This window comes from Mycetomoellerius zeteki, unplaced genomic scaffold (assembly GCF_001594055.1).
Source record: "Mycetomoellerius zeteki isolate Tzet28-1 unplaced genomic scaffold, Tzet1.0 scaffold94, whole genome shotgun sequence".
Taxonomy (NCBI): domain Eukaryota; kingdom Metazoa; phylum Arthropoda; class Insecta; order Hymenoptera; family Formicidae; genus Mycetomoellerius; species Mycetomoellerius zeteki.
This window is the reverse complement of record NW_017257979.1, coordinates 765,990-782,875: the sequence shown is the minus strand read 5'-3', so window position 1 is coordinate 782,875 and position 16,886 is coordinate 765,990. Positions and strand designations below refer to the sequence as shown.

The window sequence follows — 16,886 nt, the reverse complement described above, 5'->3', positions numbered from 1 at the left end:
GAATGCCGGAGCTTTTCTTTGATATGCTGCAAAGTAGTCCTTAAATTCATGACGTTCGATGAAAATCCCCATTGGAATCTCAATGGTCGCGTAATGCCAGTCATGTAAAACAGAAGTCACATTTGTTTTATACATTTGATATTAAAAACATCATTGTAACATCGTAAATAATGCTATTCGATATATAGATGATTTATTAATGTATTATGATTATTCGTAATTAAAATATTGTATAAATTAAAAATACGATTAAAACTTTGTACTAAAAATAAAATTCATACTTTGAGATATTTTATATTTTATTTCGACATATTCTGATATAAATTATAAACTGCCTTATAAAATATTGACTTTTCGTTATTCGTAAAGCCCAATTGTGTAACTCGTGTAGATACAGCGCGTTAAGCTTCATGGGACAAAGCTTATCGAGCTCGTAATCCCTTTGTTCCCTATTTTTATACTCGACAGTGTACTCAGCATAGGAAATCTCATCGAATATTACTCGCTTCAGCCTGAAGGCGATCTAAATCGAAAGCCAATTAGGCAGATAACTGATCAAAGGCAAACAATGAGAGTATCATCCTATTGCTTGCCGAGATATTAACATAATGCTGAATCAAGAACCATTCGTATGTAGGACTGACTATAAGCTTTTAGAAGCTATTTGCTTTGCCGTAACAATACAATCCAAAATTGACTATAATGTATACATTAAATTCGATATTACAATGATTGTGTGAAATTTTATTCAAAATAAAAATTGCAATTTACATATGTTTTCAAGTGATATGATAGTATTTCGATAACCTCTTTTTATAATCTATTATTTTAACTTTTGCACAAATATTACAATTGACATTATGATGCAACAGTGCAACAATAAATAGAATATACTTGCATTAAATGTATAGAAATTTATATGAATTATATTTATTTATTAAATATGCAAGAATTCAACAAAAATAAAATTCAATAAAAATGAAATAGTTAACTGCGTATTATAAAAAACGGTATAAAGTTTGTAATCGCAATGTATTGGTTTAACGTGCACAATGGTCAAACGACAAAGAAAAAGTCTACAACGATTGTTTGACAAATTTGTCTGTGAATACGATGTATAATCGCCACAAGAAGAGATACGTACGTGTGCGTTTTTCGTGATCATTTCAGTGCGCAAAAGCAAGAACTCGTCACCAGCTTTCTCGTTCCGGCCATTGCCGTTCTGTCAGTCGTTTAATCGCCTCATAATCAAAGGGATTCTTTAATAAGGCTCACACAACCGCAGGTTCGCAAACTGCCCGCGTTTAGAAAGCAAATGCCCTTTGTCGCACACACACGTTCGAAACATTATCAATAGCGGAAAATTTTACGGATGAAATCTTGGAGTTCTGTATCGCTCATTTAAAAACGATCATAAAATTTTATCTCTGTCATAAATCCGCAAGAAGGATGAACGAAAATAAGATAAAATGAAAACGAAATGGAATATTTTTCGAGGTATTTATGTTTAATGAAAGCTATTTATCTTTTGAAATAAGCGAAAAAAAGAGAATTTTGGGGCTTTGTTCGGACAGTGATCTTACAGATCGATATTACCTTATTATCATCCAAAAGATGGTAAGATGATTAAGTTCCTAATGAACTTCTACAAAAACATTCAAATTCTGAACTTGACTCGTACCGCCAGGCGAAGCTTTTATGCACAAAATTGCGAGCCTTCTTTCGCGAGAAAATAAAAATCGCTGAAGTTTCTACAAATACGTAAAATACGTTTGCGTTTTTCTCAAGCGACGCGCCACGTAACCATTCTCGCATCAAAAAAGTTCTTATGATAATCCAGACGAAAAGTTTCGCTCGGCATCGAATAGCTCGCGAGCTTTCGCGGCGATCAAGCTTCGAAAGCTTTCGCACATCGGGCAACTTTTGGATTTCAATTGTCGACGCCGCTCGGAAACGCATAAAATGTATACTGTGTACTCTATACTGATTGCACATTTATGCTTTTTGTTTCAGATCTCTTCAATAACCAGCTTTTGCAGGGTGAGTGTATGATTTTTATTATACCGCATATTGTACGTACGTGACGCTTTGATGCACTTGATCAATTGCACTGAAAGTGGTGCAAATATCGCAAAAAATAGCGTGTAAAAGAATATTACAGTCGTTCCAGTTGAATTTACATTATTTAGTTGATTAATTACGATTCTTCTCTGTATACTTTTTTTTATAAAAGGTTTTATTTTACACTTAATAATTGATATTACTTTTATATTTTATCAAACGATAAATTTATTTTATTTTAATTCGATTCGGTGATTATAATTCCTATATTTTATCTGCAATAACATACATCGATACTATATAAATATAATTATAAAAAAGATTATTTTGAAAAATATTACAAGAATATTTTGAAAAATATTATATTTGTAGGAAATCTGTTTAATGATGAATATTTAGAATACTTATTATCTTAAATTGATTAAATGTTAGACTTGATTATTTCTTTTTTGTGCTACTTTATTCTTACCAAACATCTTGAAACGCAACGGGCGGAGGGCGTGAAGTTGCCTGCATCCTAGAGAAATGTCGAGGCATTTTTAACAAGAGCTCAGTCATCCATCCGTTTAGGTCCTCCGGCCACGTCCTTTTATTGCTCTACTCATGTCCTACCGAGACACGCGGGTGATCTCGAGATCTCCATTCAAGTCTCGTCCTCTCGCCTACGTGAGCGTCGTTGTCTCGCACGCTGTGCTTCCGGGCGGAAAGAATCCCGTGTGAATTTTTTATTGAAAGTATTTTCACAGGAGTGGCATACAGAAATAAGTTGACAAATGTTCCCACATTATTTATCCTAGCTCAATGCCACTGAACTATAAAATACGCGCAGGACTTTTAGTTTATAAATGATGTTATGCCGTGAGAAGAAATTCCTACGTTTTGTTCTGACTGAAGAATTAATAAATGATAGATTTTTAATGAAACTGCAAAACGTATCACAGTATTATTAATTATAACTATTATACAATACTTTGTATTTCTTGAAATTGAGATAATCGAATTATTAAGAGAGAAAGAAATAATTCGGTAAAAGGAAATTTCGGAGAATAACAAAAACATTTGAAAATAATATGGACATTTTAACATAAATTTTTTTACTTGTTTTGTTTTATAATTAATGTATAAGTATAGTATAATTGAAGAGAGAAAGAGCGGGAAAGAGAAAAAAAGAAAAAGGAAAATAGAAATATGTACATAAAATACTTTTTTTATAACTTTAATAAATTAATGTGATTTAAGAAGGTACATATTTTATACCATAAAATTAGACGATTAAAAATAATTTTTCACATTTTATATTTTCATGATACTAATGTTTCAATTGTTCATGTAAGAGATAAATTACTTTACTTATGAACGGAATAACATTTCAATAAACGATGAATTTTCCATCGCCTGTCTGTCTCAAAGAAATATACCAACGATTTCGACGAGACGGCGGAAAAAGTTGCAGCTGATGCATCTCGCCTGCACTTGACTGCTTTCAAGCGAGGAGTCGGAAAAAGATTCTGAAATGCAAATGGGCGCGAAACCGATCGATTGCATAATTTACGGTACAGATCGTGAGCTGGAAATACTGACGTTATCACGAATTTCTTGTCACGTAAACGTAAATTACTTCTTTTACTTATCGCTGACAATTTCCCATTAGCTAAATGCGAATATTTCCACTTCATATATTTTTTTTTCAATGAGACATCGTTGTGATAAAAATTAGCAATCTCGTTAAAATTATAGAAATTACAACGTAATATGAAATAACTTTTGCACTTTTTGAAATATAATTTAACTTTACAATTAAGTGACTATCACAAATATAGTTTCTATTTTGATGTTCATTTTTAGATATGTGAAATATAAATAGAAATCAGTCTGATATGTTACTATCTTAAAAACTATCCTCTTCCTTGAAATTATATCTTATGTCTTGTAACACGACACTATCGCCTCTAAAAAGCAAGAATAAATCATTCATAATGCAAAGAGCAAGGAGATCTCGCATTGATACTACCTTTTTCTTCCCTAGTGAGTATGCGCGTAGAAGTTTTCACATTTCCCGTCTTTTCACCTCGATGTTTGAGTTTGAACCGTTCTTAAGACTTTCGCGATGCTCCAGTAAATTCGATGATGACGTTTCTCCGGTTTTCCCTGGTTTCCCACGAATCTTTTTCCTTGTTTTTCACTCATTCCGCAGGCCGCCTTTCAGGGTGTCGGGTATAATTTACGATCTCGTTAAAAACGTAGAAATCATTTATTTCCGTGGTACGACGTAATGTAGAAAAACGATCGGCGAAGCGAACGAAACCAATAGTGAAACGGAATCATTTTGCAGCTCCTATTTTTAACATGGAACAACGTTGCTATTTGTTACGTGATAAAAACATCGTGTTTTCAAATTGCAGTTATATAATTTTTTATTGTTAAAAATATTGTATTGGACAAATAGTCCAAATAGGAATATTTACAATCTCAATATTTTAATGAAAGTATATAATTAAGAAAACGTTACTTGAACCTTAATTTTATAATCTTAATACAAGAATTTTAACAATTTTGATTTCTTTTTATTTAAATTTAATTAAATTTTTGAAATCTTTACTTTTAATATCTTTAATTTTTTAAATGTTTCTAAGTCTAAAATTTTGAGATTTTTATTTTGTAACACAGATAGCTTTTTAAACTTTTTATTACTTATATAAAAGAGATAAAATTTAATAATTTTTTTACATGTTATTTTATTTACAATGTGATTTGCAACAAACACTCGAGAAGCAAAATTTAAAAATCATTAGCGACAAGATACGATGCACTTTTGCGTCTCCACGGACGCGTACAAATGCACAATGTCCGTCATCCGTGAGCGGCTAAGTAGAGCTTACGTCTAGTTGTAATAAATAGTCTACTCCATCCCCTTTGTCACTCCGTTCGCTCCATATTCGTCAAACGAGGATCAGCATACTGGTTGCAAGAGGGACCCTCTTGCGCGTACGTTTCCTCCGGTGGGTTTGCGGCCCACTTTCCCGGCTACGTTTATTGTGTTGCCCCAAATACATTGTGCACGCAACCGTGGAATGTCTGCTGACGCTTGGTGGCTCACGACTATCATGATGCAAGGAAAAAGGTGCTATTAAAGGACCCGCTTCTTTTAAACCGAGTTTGCATGGCTCCTTTCCGCGCCATCGTTCATTTAGGTTTCTAAAATAATATCTATATTATTAAGGAATTAATTTTAGTTACGTTGCGTGTATAAAATACTTAGATACACAATTTTCTTACATGTAAAATTTTATTGAAAATGTATAAAAGTTCCCAGTTGACATCGATTAAAAGTAATATAATGTTTATGTTATAATTTCGCATTTAACAATTTAACTGTTATATAATATGTGATATATTATATTTATATTGTTGAGAAATAATAACATAGATGTTATGTTACTTTTAGTTGATGTCAGCTGGGTTAATACTATTATTATATTATATATTACTTAATCTTTTATCATTAAGTTATTTGCAATGCGAATTTATGTATAATTTATTTATATATAATTTAAACATAAGTATATATATATATACATATATTTGTATACGCTATTTTATAATATAATGTAAAATTAATGAAGAGAAAATGCAAGAACTCGTAGAATATTAATCATTGAACTCATAACGAAAAATGACAATAACAAAACGCATACAAAATACATTATATTTTAAAAGCGACGGGTCATAAATTATCATGTTAGCTCAATTTCAGGGAAAGAAAATAGTTGCCTGTACAATGAATTACCGGTTCAGTTCACATTGGGACACTGTTATAAATGTTTAAGACGGCCATTAGCACGAGTCAGCGAGTCCAGAAGCGACTAATGAAGATGGAAAATTAATTAAGTCGGAAAATTAATTTCTTCCTCGTGATAGAGCGAGATATTGCGGTTTCCCGATTCAAATCAAAGCTGCGAATTTTGATTTACTTCGGCTTAATTAAATTTCCACCTGAATTAGGGGACTCGCCAAAGTAGGCTAATCCACGGACGTAATGAGCCTCACAGGAGATATGAAACTGAAAATTTATAAAGCCAAGTTTCTATATATTTAAGATATGTGCTTATCCTGTCGAACAATTCAATTTTAATTTATATATCTTCGTTAATGGTTCTACCATAAGAAATCGGTGATCGATAAATGACAGATAAATATAGTAATTAGAAACATATAATACATAAACAAGCGTTTAATAACTTATACATATAAAGCGGTTGAATTGATTTAACTAATGGTTTGTCATTTATAAATTGATTACGTAAATAATTATCTTACTTATATACAAATATTTATTATTTATTGCTACGAATTTATCATTTCGTAGGAAAACATTACGCGCGTAAAGTTCCTCATTTAGAGTTACCAACTATGTTTTAATTGGATATTACTTTACTACTAAATTTTGTTATAAATACATGCAGTTGTGATTAAGTGATGGCAGAAACGCATTAACGTATCTTTATACTTTTATGCAAAATACGCTTTACGGTGCGGAACACCGTTATTCGTAGAGTTCCTTAATTTCATCGCGATGAGCTCAAGATCTATTTGTTCACTGAGAAGCATCGGAGATAAGGCCTGGAGGATTATGAAGGAGATTGCTCGACTGCGGTCCAAGGAAGCGCCCTCGACAAGAGAGCTACCTAATTACGATGAGAAAAGGCGGAAGCGCCAAACAGGGCCGGCCCTATATACGGCTTTAATGCTTCACGTTATATTTTCGGAGCTAAATCAATTAAAGAGATTATTTTTCAAAGCCTTATTTTTCAAAGTCTTAGTATCTTTATTATGGTTTTATTTTATATCCTGTTTCACTACTGAGTAACATGTTGTTTTCTAAAAATATGGGTTTTAAGATAATTGTACTTAAACAATAATGCACTTTATTACTATAGAAAAAAAATTAACAATTTGTATATAATAATCTTTTATTCAACTTATTTATTTATATAGTAATCTCAGTTACAATATGTTTACAATATGTTGGTTGTTATATAATATTTTATACATTTATTCTTTTACATTAATTTCACATAATTGCGTATTTAAACATCTCAAATTTTATAGAATGTTATGAGATTTCCTATTTTTTATTACATTATTGTTAAAACGAAATTAATGTTTCTAGTAGTTATTCAAATTTTATGTGGAATATAAAAATGTGTAAATTTTCATGATTGCATTAAATGAATTATAAACTTTGTAATTAACTAACATTTTGAAATTGTGTTACATATAAAACTGAAAATTTCTAATTCTTTTTTACATCTTTTTCTTAAGTATATTTAATGTAAAATTTATTATAAAACTGAAAATATTTCGAATGTTTTAACTTGTGTAATTTGTAATTGCCTAAATTGAAAAAGCTCTAAGATTTATTTTTTTTTTGCTATTAAAAATCTCCAGGCTGCATCGCGGCGGCCCTGGTGGTAAGTGAAGATGAAGATTAGTAAGAGGATAGTATCTTCCTCTCAGTTAAATGCCTCTGAGAGAGGTACGGCGAGAGGACGTAACATCCTAACGTTTTAACCCTGCCCGTTCTACCTGTTTCCCTTTCTGTTGGTTAAAGCGTTGGTAGACTAAAAAGGAAGGATATAACCAAAAGATAACGTCTATCGACACCACTGCTAAGGTCGTAACGAACCGCTCCTCAAGAACGGTGCTTGTCTAAATGCTAAACTTTACGACATGCCCGCATGATCGCCCCGGAAACTTTAGCCGCTCTTTTACCGAGATGTGGAAGCGCGTTACCGACGTTAATGCCGGTTACTTTTATAGGAAGAGCAAGATATAACGACGCTTGCAATTTACCGGTTTGGAAAAAATTACAGGCGGAATAAACAAGTCTTCATTTAATGAATGTAAACTTTAAGTAGACAAAAAATTGAGAAAAAATCATGAAATTTAAAATTATTAGAAAAATTACGAAATATTTCAAAGCGAATACATTTTGAGGGTTATGTTAAACTAATAATATTAATATTTTTTTTAATTTGAATATGTGCTAATTGTGTGCAGAAAGTGAATTAAAGTAAGAGTTAAAGTTAATTCTATAATTCGTCATGGAATTTTTATCCTACTGTTCTTTCTGTTATAGCTCTCTGCTATTGTTGATGGGGTTTACGCTGAGCATGGTCATACTGCGGGATCGTTCACACACTTGGCGAGCGATCGACTTCTCGTCGGTGGAGGAGCTGATGCGAGGTCCTTGCAGGGCGCCAAAGGGATCATCAACTTCGTTGGGTGCCTGAGAAAGGTTGGATTAGCAGCATGACTTATTTATATGTTGCAGCAGCTTTCTCATCCTCTTACACTGTAAATAAGCTTAACTGGAATCAAAATTGCATAAAGCGTAATAGAAGCCATTGATCATTTTAATGCTAGATTTCTACGTAAGCTGTAAAATATTAGTTTCAATATTTTGCAAGAAAATAATATAAAATGCAGTAGAACTCAATAAAGGTATTTCTAAATATCTAATTAGGTTAAAATTAATTTCATAGATAAAGCAGAGACTTTAAATAACATTAAATAACATGATAAACTAAAGACAAAATTATTGCATTTTAATGAACCGGAATAAATAATTATAAAGTAGAGAAAAAATAATAAATAATAAATGATCAATGATTGAAAATAAAACGTATTTTATAGAGCAAATCTCTAAGGAATAAATGTAAAAATTATACTTTTCAGTCAATTTCCAATTTACATTATTTAACAAACTTTAATCTTAATTTTAAAAATGAGTGATAATTGAATTGGAAAATTGCATTAAGCGATGATTTGTGACATTTTTAGAAAGAATTAATTACGATTTTCGCAATAAATCTGTGTCTAAAATTTAATTCGTAAATTCATTTTAGCACAGTCCGTATTAAATAATTTCTAAATCTGAACTAATTTTGTGTTTTCATTTTTTGTTAACATAAAGAAATAACTTAAAATATGACTGATTTATTGCGTGCTCTCTTATTTGTTTTGATATAAGCAAACGGCTATTTTTTCGTGAGATGAGACAATAATAGCGCTGGTGATCGAATCATACCATTGAGCGGAATAATCATTAAATTGCCTTTTTTGTGCTCTTTTTTACGAGCATCAGACAATTACTGTGTCACCAAAATTACACTGAACGATTTTCGATGGAAAATCGCGATAGTGTCGAACGTTTGACGAGATACCTGTAGTGTCAGTAAAGAGAATGTAATCACAGACTCATCGAGTTCTTTTGAGAGCATACATATTGCTTAAACATTCTACGCTATAATAAATTTGATTAAAAGGATGTTATATACCTATACATAGTATAAAAGAACGTAACATGATGTACTTATAAAATAACGAGATTCTTGTTAACTTTGTACGTGTGAAATCAAAATCAGGAAAATGTATCTCAATTCCTTAAGGATGTATTGTACATATTTTTTAAGAAAAGGAAAAAATTATGAAAAAAATTACAGATTTTTAATATGTATTTGAAGGTAATGTAAAAAGTTTATGATTTAGAATATGGATCAAAAATTATTTCAATAAGAAGTAGATAGGTTTTTTAAAAAATAATTAAGATAAAATGAAAAAACTTTTATTTAAACTGTAAAATTGTATCATTAAATATAAATATTGACCTTCTTGAACTATTTCATATGCAATATTAATTTTTATACGGAAAGTACATATAAGATTTAATCTCATTCCAGTTACTTTTTGCAGAGACTATACATCTGATACATTCTTAAGATTTGATTATATAGTGTAATTCTAAAATATTTATTTGCAACGATTTAATATATAATTACAAATTTTTTTTATATTTTTGAGATAGTGTAAATTGATCTTTCCCATGAAAAATTTTAATCCCATTTTCTTAATTATCTTTTGATAGCCAGTAAATATATCAGTATAATTTTGTAAACTCTGAATTTTAAAAAGATTTTTATTATAATCGCTCTCGTTAATGAATCTAAGTTGACTTTTATTAAAGTTATCGAAACTTTTTGGTGGATAACAGTAAAAGTTGAAATGATTCCTAATTAAGAGCCCTTAATGCTCGTTAAACTTGTTAAGTACTTAAGTAAAAATATTTTTAACTAAAACTTTCACACTTTAAGTGGAAATTTTGGAATTATTTCTATCGGTAAAACGACGCACATCAAATTTCTGTAGGAACCAATAAAAATGTCTCCGCCCGACAGGGTGTCGACGTGGTCATCGCAACGCAATGAAATATTCATGCCAGAACAACTTACTTCGGGAGTTCCACCCGTGAAGAATAAAGTCGAACTAACGCACCATGGGTGGCGACAAAAAACCGCGAATGAAGCGATAAAACTTGTCACAATGTAAAACGCACTAGGCAAAAGGTTAATGGCAACTGTAATTTGCTGACTGTTTGCAGCTTAAGCAACGCGAAGCGATGCGAATCGCTCGATAAATTATTTCTACGAGTTTTATTTACGAGCGTACGCGCGCTCGCGATATGTAAATTGTTCGAAATTCCTTCTCGAAGTTTCGACTTCTACCTAAGGCTCTTAGCTCCCCGTTGCAATCATATTACATTATGACGTTAGAAACGAAAAATCGTATAAATTTTTCTTTTGCGCTATATGTCAAAATGGATTAATTTTTTACACTTGTAGATCTTCTTGCAGATATTTATTGATTGGAGATTTTTATCTATTTTTTACCACCATATGCTTTTTATACTATATATATATATATATACACACACGCTCAAGTTTTTCTGATTTAATATGAATTAAAATATCTCTTTCAACCAATGTGTATCAAGTACGCTTGCATGTCTGTTGATAGACAGTAACCTTTATGACCAAAAGCAAGATATCTCATATAAGATAATCTGACATTTCTTTGCTTATCCTTTCTTCTGGGTCTTTCTTCTGAGAACAGCTATTTCTAGGAAAACGAGCATGCATACAGTTACGTTCTACAAGAATTCCAGCTGTTTATATTGTCAGCTCAAATAAGGAGATATTTCCAGAAGATCGAGACTTGACGACTATTTCCGTTTTACATACTAAAATTTAGAATACAGCATCTAATTACGAGTGAAATTTTAGAATGCTGTGCACAGCTCAATAATTAACAAGAATTTAAATGAGAAATGTAGGAACGTAGGAACGTGAAGAATATACATTCCAGGCCAAAAGTTTAGAAATACCTTTAAAAATGGACATTTTTAGGATTATATATTCAAATATCCAAAATAATGTATTTTTTAACAATAACTTTATAAATCCAATAATGCTTATTTGAAGAATTATTAAAAACACATTGTTATGAATATTTTAAAAGGTGTTTCAAAACTTTTGGCCTGGAGTGTATATATGAATTTATAAATTCAAATTAAATTGGAAATATAAATTCAATTAGTTTAAAATTCAGGACAATTAAAAAAAAATAATAACCAAAGTTTCAACTTTTTTTCTCTATTTTACCATATAACGTACACTAATTGTCATGACCGTATGTTCGCAGGTGGAGTTTGCTGCAGAAAGAATCAGAATGGAGCTGATTGAAGCGGCCAAAAGCGGAGCGGCGGGTGTTGCGGCTTGGGGAAAAATGGATTTTTTCTGTCGTGAACCTAGAACAGCAGATCCAATTACGTTTACCACTAGGGACTCGCATCTCGTGAGTATATGTGCTAATAATTTTGTAATATAATATATGTCTTCAAAAAATATTTATATATGCACATTCCTGTTGCAACGTTAATTATTTATAAAAAGAAGAAGCAAGATTGTCTCCTAAAAAAATTTTGTCCCCCCTTTTTTTCTTTTAAATAGTCAGTAAATCTATAGACACATGAGAAATGATTTTCTATTCTTAAAATGTTAGGAATCTTTTAAAGACATTGTTATGAGTTTCTAATATAATTCCAAAATTTCCTTTAAATAGAGTTTTTAATGCTTCTCCTTTTAAGATGAATATGAGCTACATATTTTATAAATGATCTATGTTAAAATTAAGAGATTATAGTATTCTGAATAAAGAATCAAATATGTAACAGAGTTTCTACATATTTGTGAATCGAAGATATCGCACCGTTCTGAAATAATTGTTTTTACTCAAGAATGAACTCCTCCGCGGCACTTTAATGCACGTGTCTCTTAAATAATGCAAAGGAGAAATACGATCTGATTCCATTATCGAGTAGAATCGTGACGATGGAAATATCCGATTAAATCGGGAATGCACTCGAGGAAGTTTTTTGCGCGAGTCAAGCAAGCTGCAAATAGTAACGGCGTAGCTCGCTTTCGAATTTTCGCGAATATCTTCGAGAGGCGACAGCAGCGAGGTCAAGGAAACTTCGTGAATGTCCTCGTTCTAAATTACTAGAGATTCTCTTGACTTTTTTATGGGAGGGGGGAAAACGCATTTGACTCTTGCACGTGGCGCATGTAGTCGATTATCGATGCGCGGTTTGCCACGTAAGTTTCCCGAAAGAAAAAACACAGCAGAAGAAATATTAACCGGGAGCAGATACATAATACAATGCATACAATTACCTAAAAAAGTACACGTTTGTATATTATTGAGGAATATAAACGTAAGAAGCAATGTAAAAGTATGCCATGTAGGTTTTGTATTTGGCATACCTAAACTTCGATATATTTCGTTCTTTTCTACTCCTACGTTATTGCCATACAGCGATACAAACGTATTATAATAACGCAATAACTTTCGAGCACATCCCTCGTCAATATTTATAGATGGACCACAGGCTATAAAACTTGCAATTCTTTCTAAATATATTTAAGATGTACTTTAAAAAATATGAATGTGGATTTAACACCATACGATTTTTACATAATTCTCAGCGTCGTTTAAACAATTTAACACCAATATATGTTGTTAAATCCACATCTTATTGGTGTTTATATCAACGGTATTGTATACAGGGTATTCTTCATAGTAACTGGGAAGAGGATGATTCTACATGAAAAAGTAAATTGAAAACGTAGAATAAAATTTTTTTCATATGAGGCTTTGTTTTTGGATATGTCAATAATATTTTCAATAATTTATAAAGTAATAAAACTCATCGTGTGTGAATATCCTGTTTTACCGCGAATTCTCGATTATTCAATACAATAAACACAAACATGAACAGAAAACACAGAATAGTGTACAACGAGATTTGTTGAAATATAGAAAAATTTTATTCACGTTATCGATTTATTTTCATATTGAATTATCCCTTTTCCAGTTAAATTGAAATTTCCAGAATACTCTGTATTTACGGCTTCGTGATTGACTCATGACATCTTAAGATTATACTCAAAACGATCTTAAATATATAAAGAATCGACTATATGAATACCGGCCGTAATATTAAATTCACACTCAAATTTTTAATATAATGTGACTTGAAGATAAATTCTTTGAATGTTATCAGAACATGCTGATTTTTTTTGTTACAAAAATCTCTTTTTCGTTTGTCATATCTGAAGACACTCGGACGTGTCCTCAATGTAGAGCACTAACGCAAATGCTTTGCGCATAGCGCGTCCTCTTATGCGCTTTTACAGGCCACGAGACACCGTCGTTACCATTGCAAATCCTTGTTACACCGGCCATCACGGTGTCAAAGGGCGCGAGGACGAGGGTGAATGTACGTGCCCTCTAAAAGCGCATTTCGCCGCCCTCGTGCAGGAACTTGTTTATGAGCATGACCGTTCTTGCATTTCTCGCTCTCCATCGTCGCGATTTATGCAGTCTGGTGCATTAGTGCATCCACTCCAGGATACGCCCCTTTCTCTTTGTAAGTTCAGATGGTACGGATCATCTCACAATCTCGACGTCCATTGTTTCACGTATTAACTATAACGCAATACAGAATGTTGTTCGCAATATTGACAATTCATATAACTGTAGTTGGTCTAGGAAAAATCTTGATCGGGTTTTTTAAAATAAAATAACATCCTTGTTTTGTTTTAAATAGAATTCTTTAAAAGTCATTTATTTTCGGTAGTTAATCACTCGGAAACTCTACAGGTGACTCATCGCTTTTCCTTAGGAAAAATAGATTCCAAATAGGTCACTGAATCTGTAATTAAATTGAGTAATTTTTAAACACTCTGTATAAGCTTCAAGCTGTTATTCTATCGTGCAGCTTTTTATCATGCATAATATGCACACGATAATGAAGCCAGCGCACGTGATTCTCTGCAACTGCTTTGGGTCATCGAGATTTTTAATTTAACTAGAATATTACCCTCACCGGCTACTTAAATATATTATGTACGTATTATGTACAATATCCACGAGCTCTTTTAATATATACCTTACCGTTACTTAAAGTTAATAAATCACTGCTTTCGAGCATGAGAGCCTAATTAAATCATTTAATATTCAATAATGATACGTAATTGGACTGCAACTTAAAGCAGTCAACAACATCGGATAATATTTAATTAATTAGGTCAAAAAACATATTAACGTGAAACTAATTTAGCAATTAACAATAAATGAGAAAAGTTATTCAAATAATAGAACTATTATATTTTTTAAAATATACTTCGCTAGTACTTACGAATAAGATATATCGAGTTGAATTTACTATAAACATTACAAATTTTGGACTATCATAGTGATTACGCATTGTAACTTTAACGCAAAGATCTTCGTCAATACAATGATGATCAATATTATTTTCTATCAGGAGATAATACGCATTAAATTTACGATGTGCAGATGGTTATTCAATACGAACAACATTTGCGTTCGTGGTTCAATTATAATTAATATCGATATCGGCGTACAAGCACAATTATCCTCTGTCCGTCCTATAATCGTAATGTTGCATTTGCAGGACTTTCGCCCGTTATAGCAACAGTAAGAGAACGTATAAATACGAATACTGGTATTGTTGGCACATTCACAATTAGATCAGAGGCTCCGATGCCTACCGCGTTCAGATATCGATGTTACATCTCGAGTTACTCTTGAATCGAGGACAGGCGAGGATGGATTTTCGTTATATATACTGGTAATATTCACGATGGATATTGTATTTGCAATGCTCTACACTGAGATTCAAATGCTGCATTATTCTGAAAGCGTATCAACAATAAGATCGAATATTTTCGAGAACAAATTGTTTGTAAATTTTACTTGTTTTCTCTGTTTTGATTAAATTAAGTTATTGAAAATCTCGCATGTTAATGTTTAACATTTAAACATCATCGTATATACGTATAAATATACATATTTAAAAAGTTCTAAACTGGAAGAGCACGGATTAGAAAATATTTAATTGAGATTTAATTTAGAAAATGAATTTAATATCTATATTATTTTATTTTTTGAAGTCATTTATCTAAAATATTTATTTTTTAGGCTTAAAATGTTTTAGGTTTAAAAATCAATAGATTACTTGATTGATATCTCATTTCATAAATTTACAATTTGACATGTCCTTAGTTCAATATACAAATCTTTAATCCTGCGTATCTTTTACCAATCACGTTCTTTTAATTTTAGAATTCATAGAATTTTAAAGATTGCTGAATGAAATTTTACTTACTATGTTTGTGTCGAAACGTCTGTTCGCAACGTCTGAAAATTAGTGTTGAAACATCACAGCGAGTCAACCACATGGTAGACTATTTTAAGGTAGTAATTAGTAGATGAGACATTTGCGAGAAATTCCCGGATCGAAGCTGACTCGTTTACTGGATGGTGCAGTAGTTCGAGCAAACGTCAATGTGGACGTTACAGTGGTTGCGTTTTAATTATCGAAAACTCCTGCAGCTTTGCTTGAGTGTCCTCTAAAATTATTCCCTGATTCGTTGAATATATATTGAGATCTCTTCGTATGTGTTATGTGAATCTTCCATCTGTATCTCTAACTTTATTTTCAAAAAATGTTTTACAAATCTATTAACTAGGCACTTTTCGTAATAACTGTTGTAGTTCAAGTATTTATTTATAATCGCGCGATATTGTCCAATAATTCGTACTATTTTTATGTTTCGGTTTTGTAGCGTCTTTAGATTTATTTTGAATTTGTTAAAAAGAAAATATGCATGAATAAAAGCAATAAATATTTCTCTTATTTAATACTTATTAAGTCTTAAAGAATAAATTAATATGCAAGCTGCTCAAGATTTTCCATGTAACAAAATAAATAAGTAAACAAAATTAATTAATTAATTAAATAAATAAAATCTATAAAGAGAGTAGATTTTTTAATAATATTTAAAAGCACAACACACACAACAACAACACACAACACACACAAACACACAAACAAAACAATCTATATTTTATTCTCTGCTTTGTTTTTATGAATTATTACATTATATTGTTACAACATAATTTGATATATATACGTACCTATATACAACACACACATATGTATATGTACATATATAAGAAATCGATATAATAGCGCATTATCCGGATATTATCCCTTCGTAACTATATAGGGGAAAAATAAAGAAAAACTAATAATGCTCACCAATATCGGAACAGTTGAAATTATAGATTTGAAATTATTTGCATATTAATTTTACCGTAAAAGGGTCCATCGTCATTTATAGCTCGGTTATTTTAACTGAAATTCGTTATCCTCGAAATTACTCCCATTGCACGATATTCGCATTATTGCATTATCATATTAATACTGTCATTTCCGTTTGTTAAAAGCAAATTGTACATGCAATTAGCAATTAAAAATGACACTTTATCGATTTTCTGTAATTCTTTTCAAAGTATAATAAAATTATAGTAAAAACGATTTAAAAATAACTTGTTAT

The 16,886-nt window shown here is 31.2% G+C and overlaps 1 protein-coding gene across 1 annotated transcript in view; it reads left to right on the top strand.

Annotated features, from left to right (window-relative positions):
• The window catches only part of LOC108730585 (neurexin-3), a 132,837-nt gene that overhangs the window by 40,974 nt on the left and 74,977 nt on the right, over positions 1 to 16,886 (top strand). Inside the window, exons 4-6 of the mRNA XM_018460361.1 lie at positions 2,014 to 2,040; positions 8,201 to 8,359; positions 11,602 to 11,754. Coding sequence (XP_018315863.1) covers positions 2,014 to 2,040; positions 8,201 to 8,359; positions 11,602 to 11,754 — 339 coding nt within the window. The remainder of the gene's footprint in view (positions 1 to 2,013; positions 2,041 to 8,200; positions 8,360 to 11,601; positions 11,755 to 16,886) is intronic.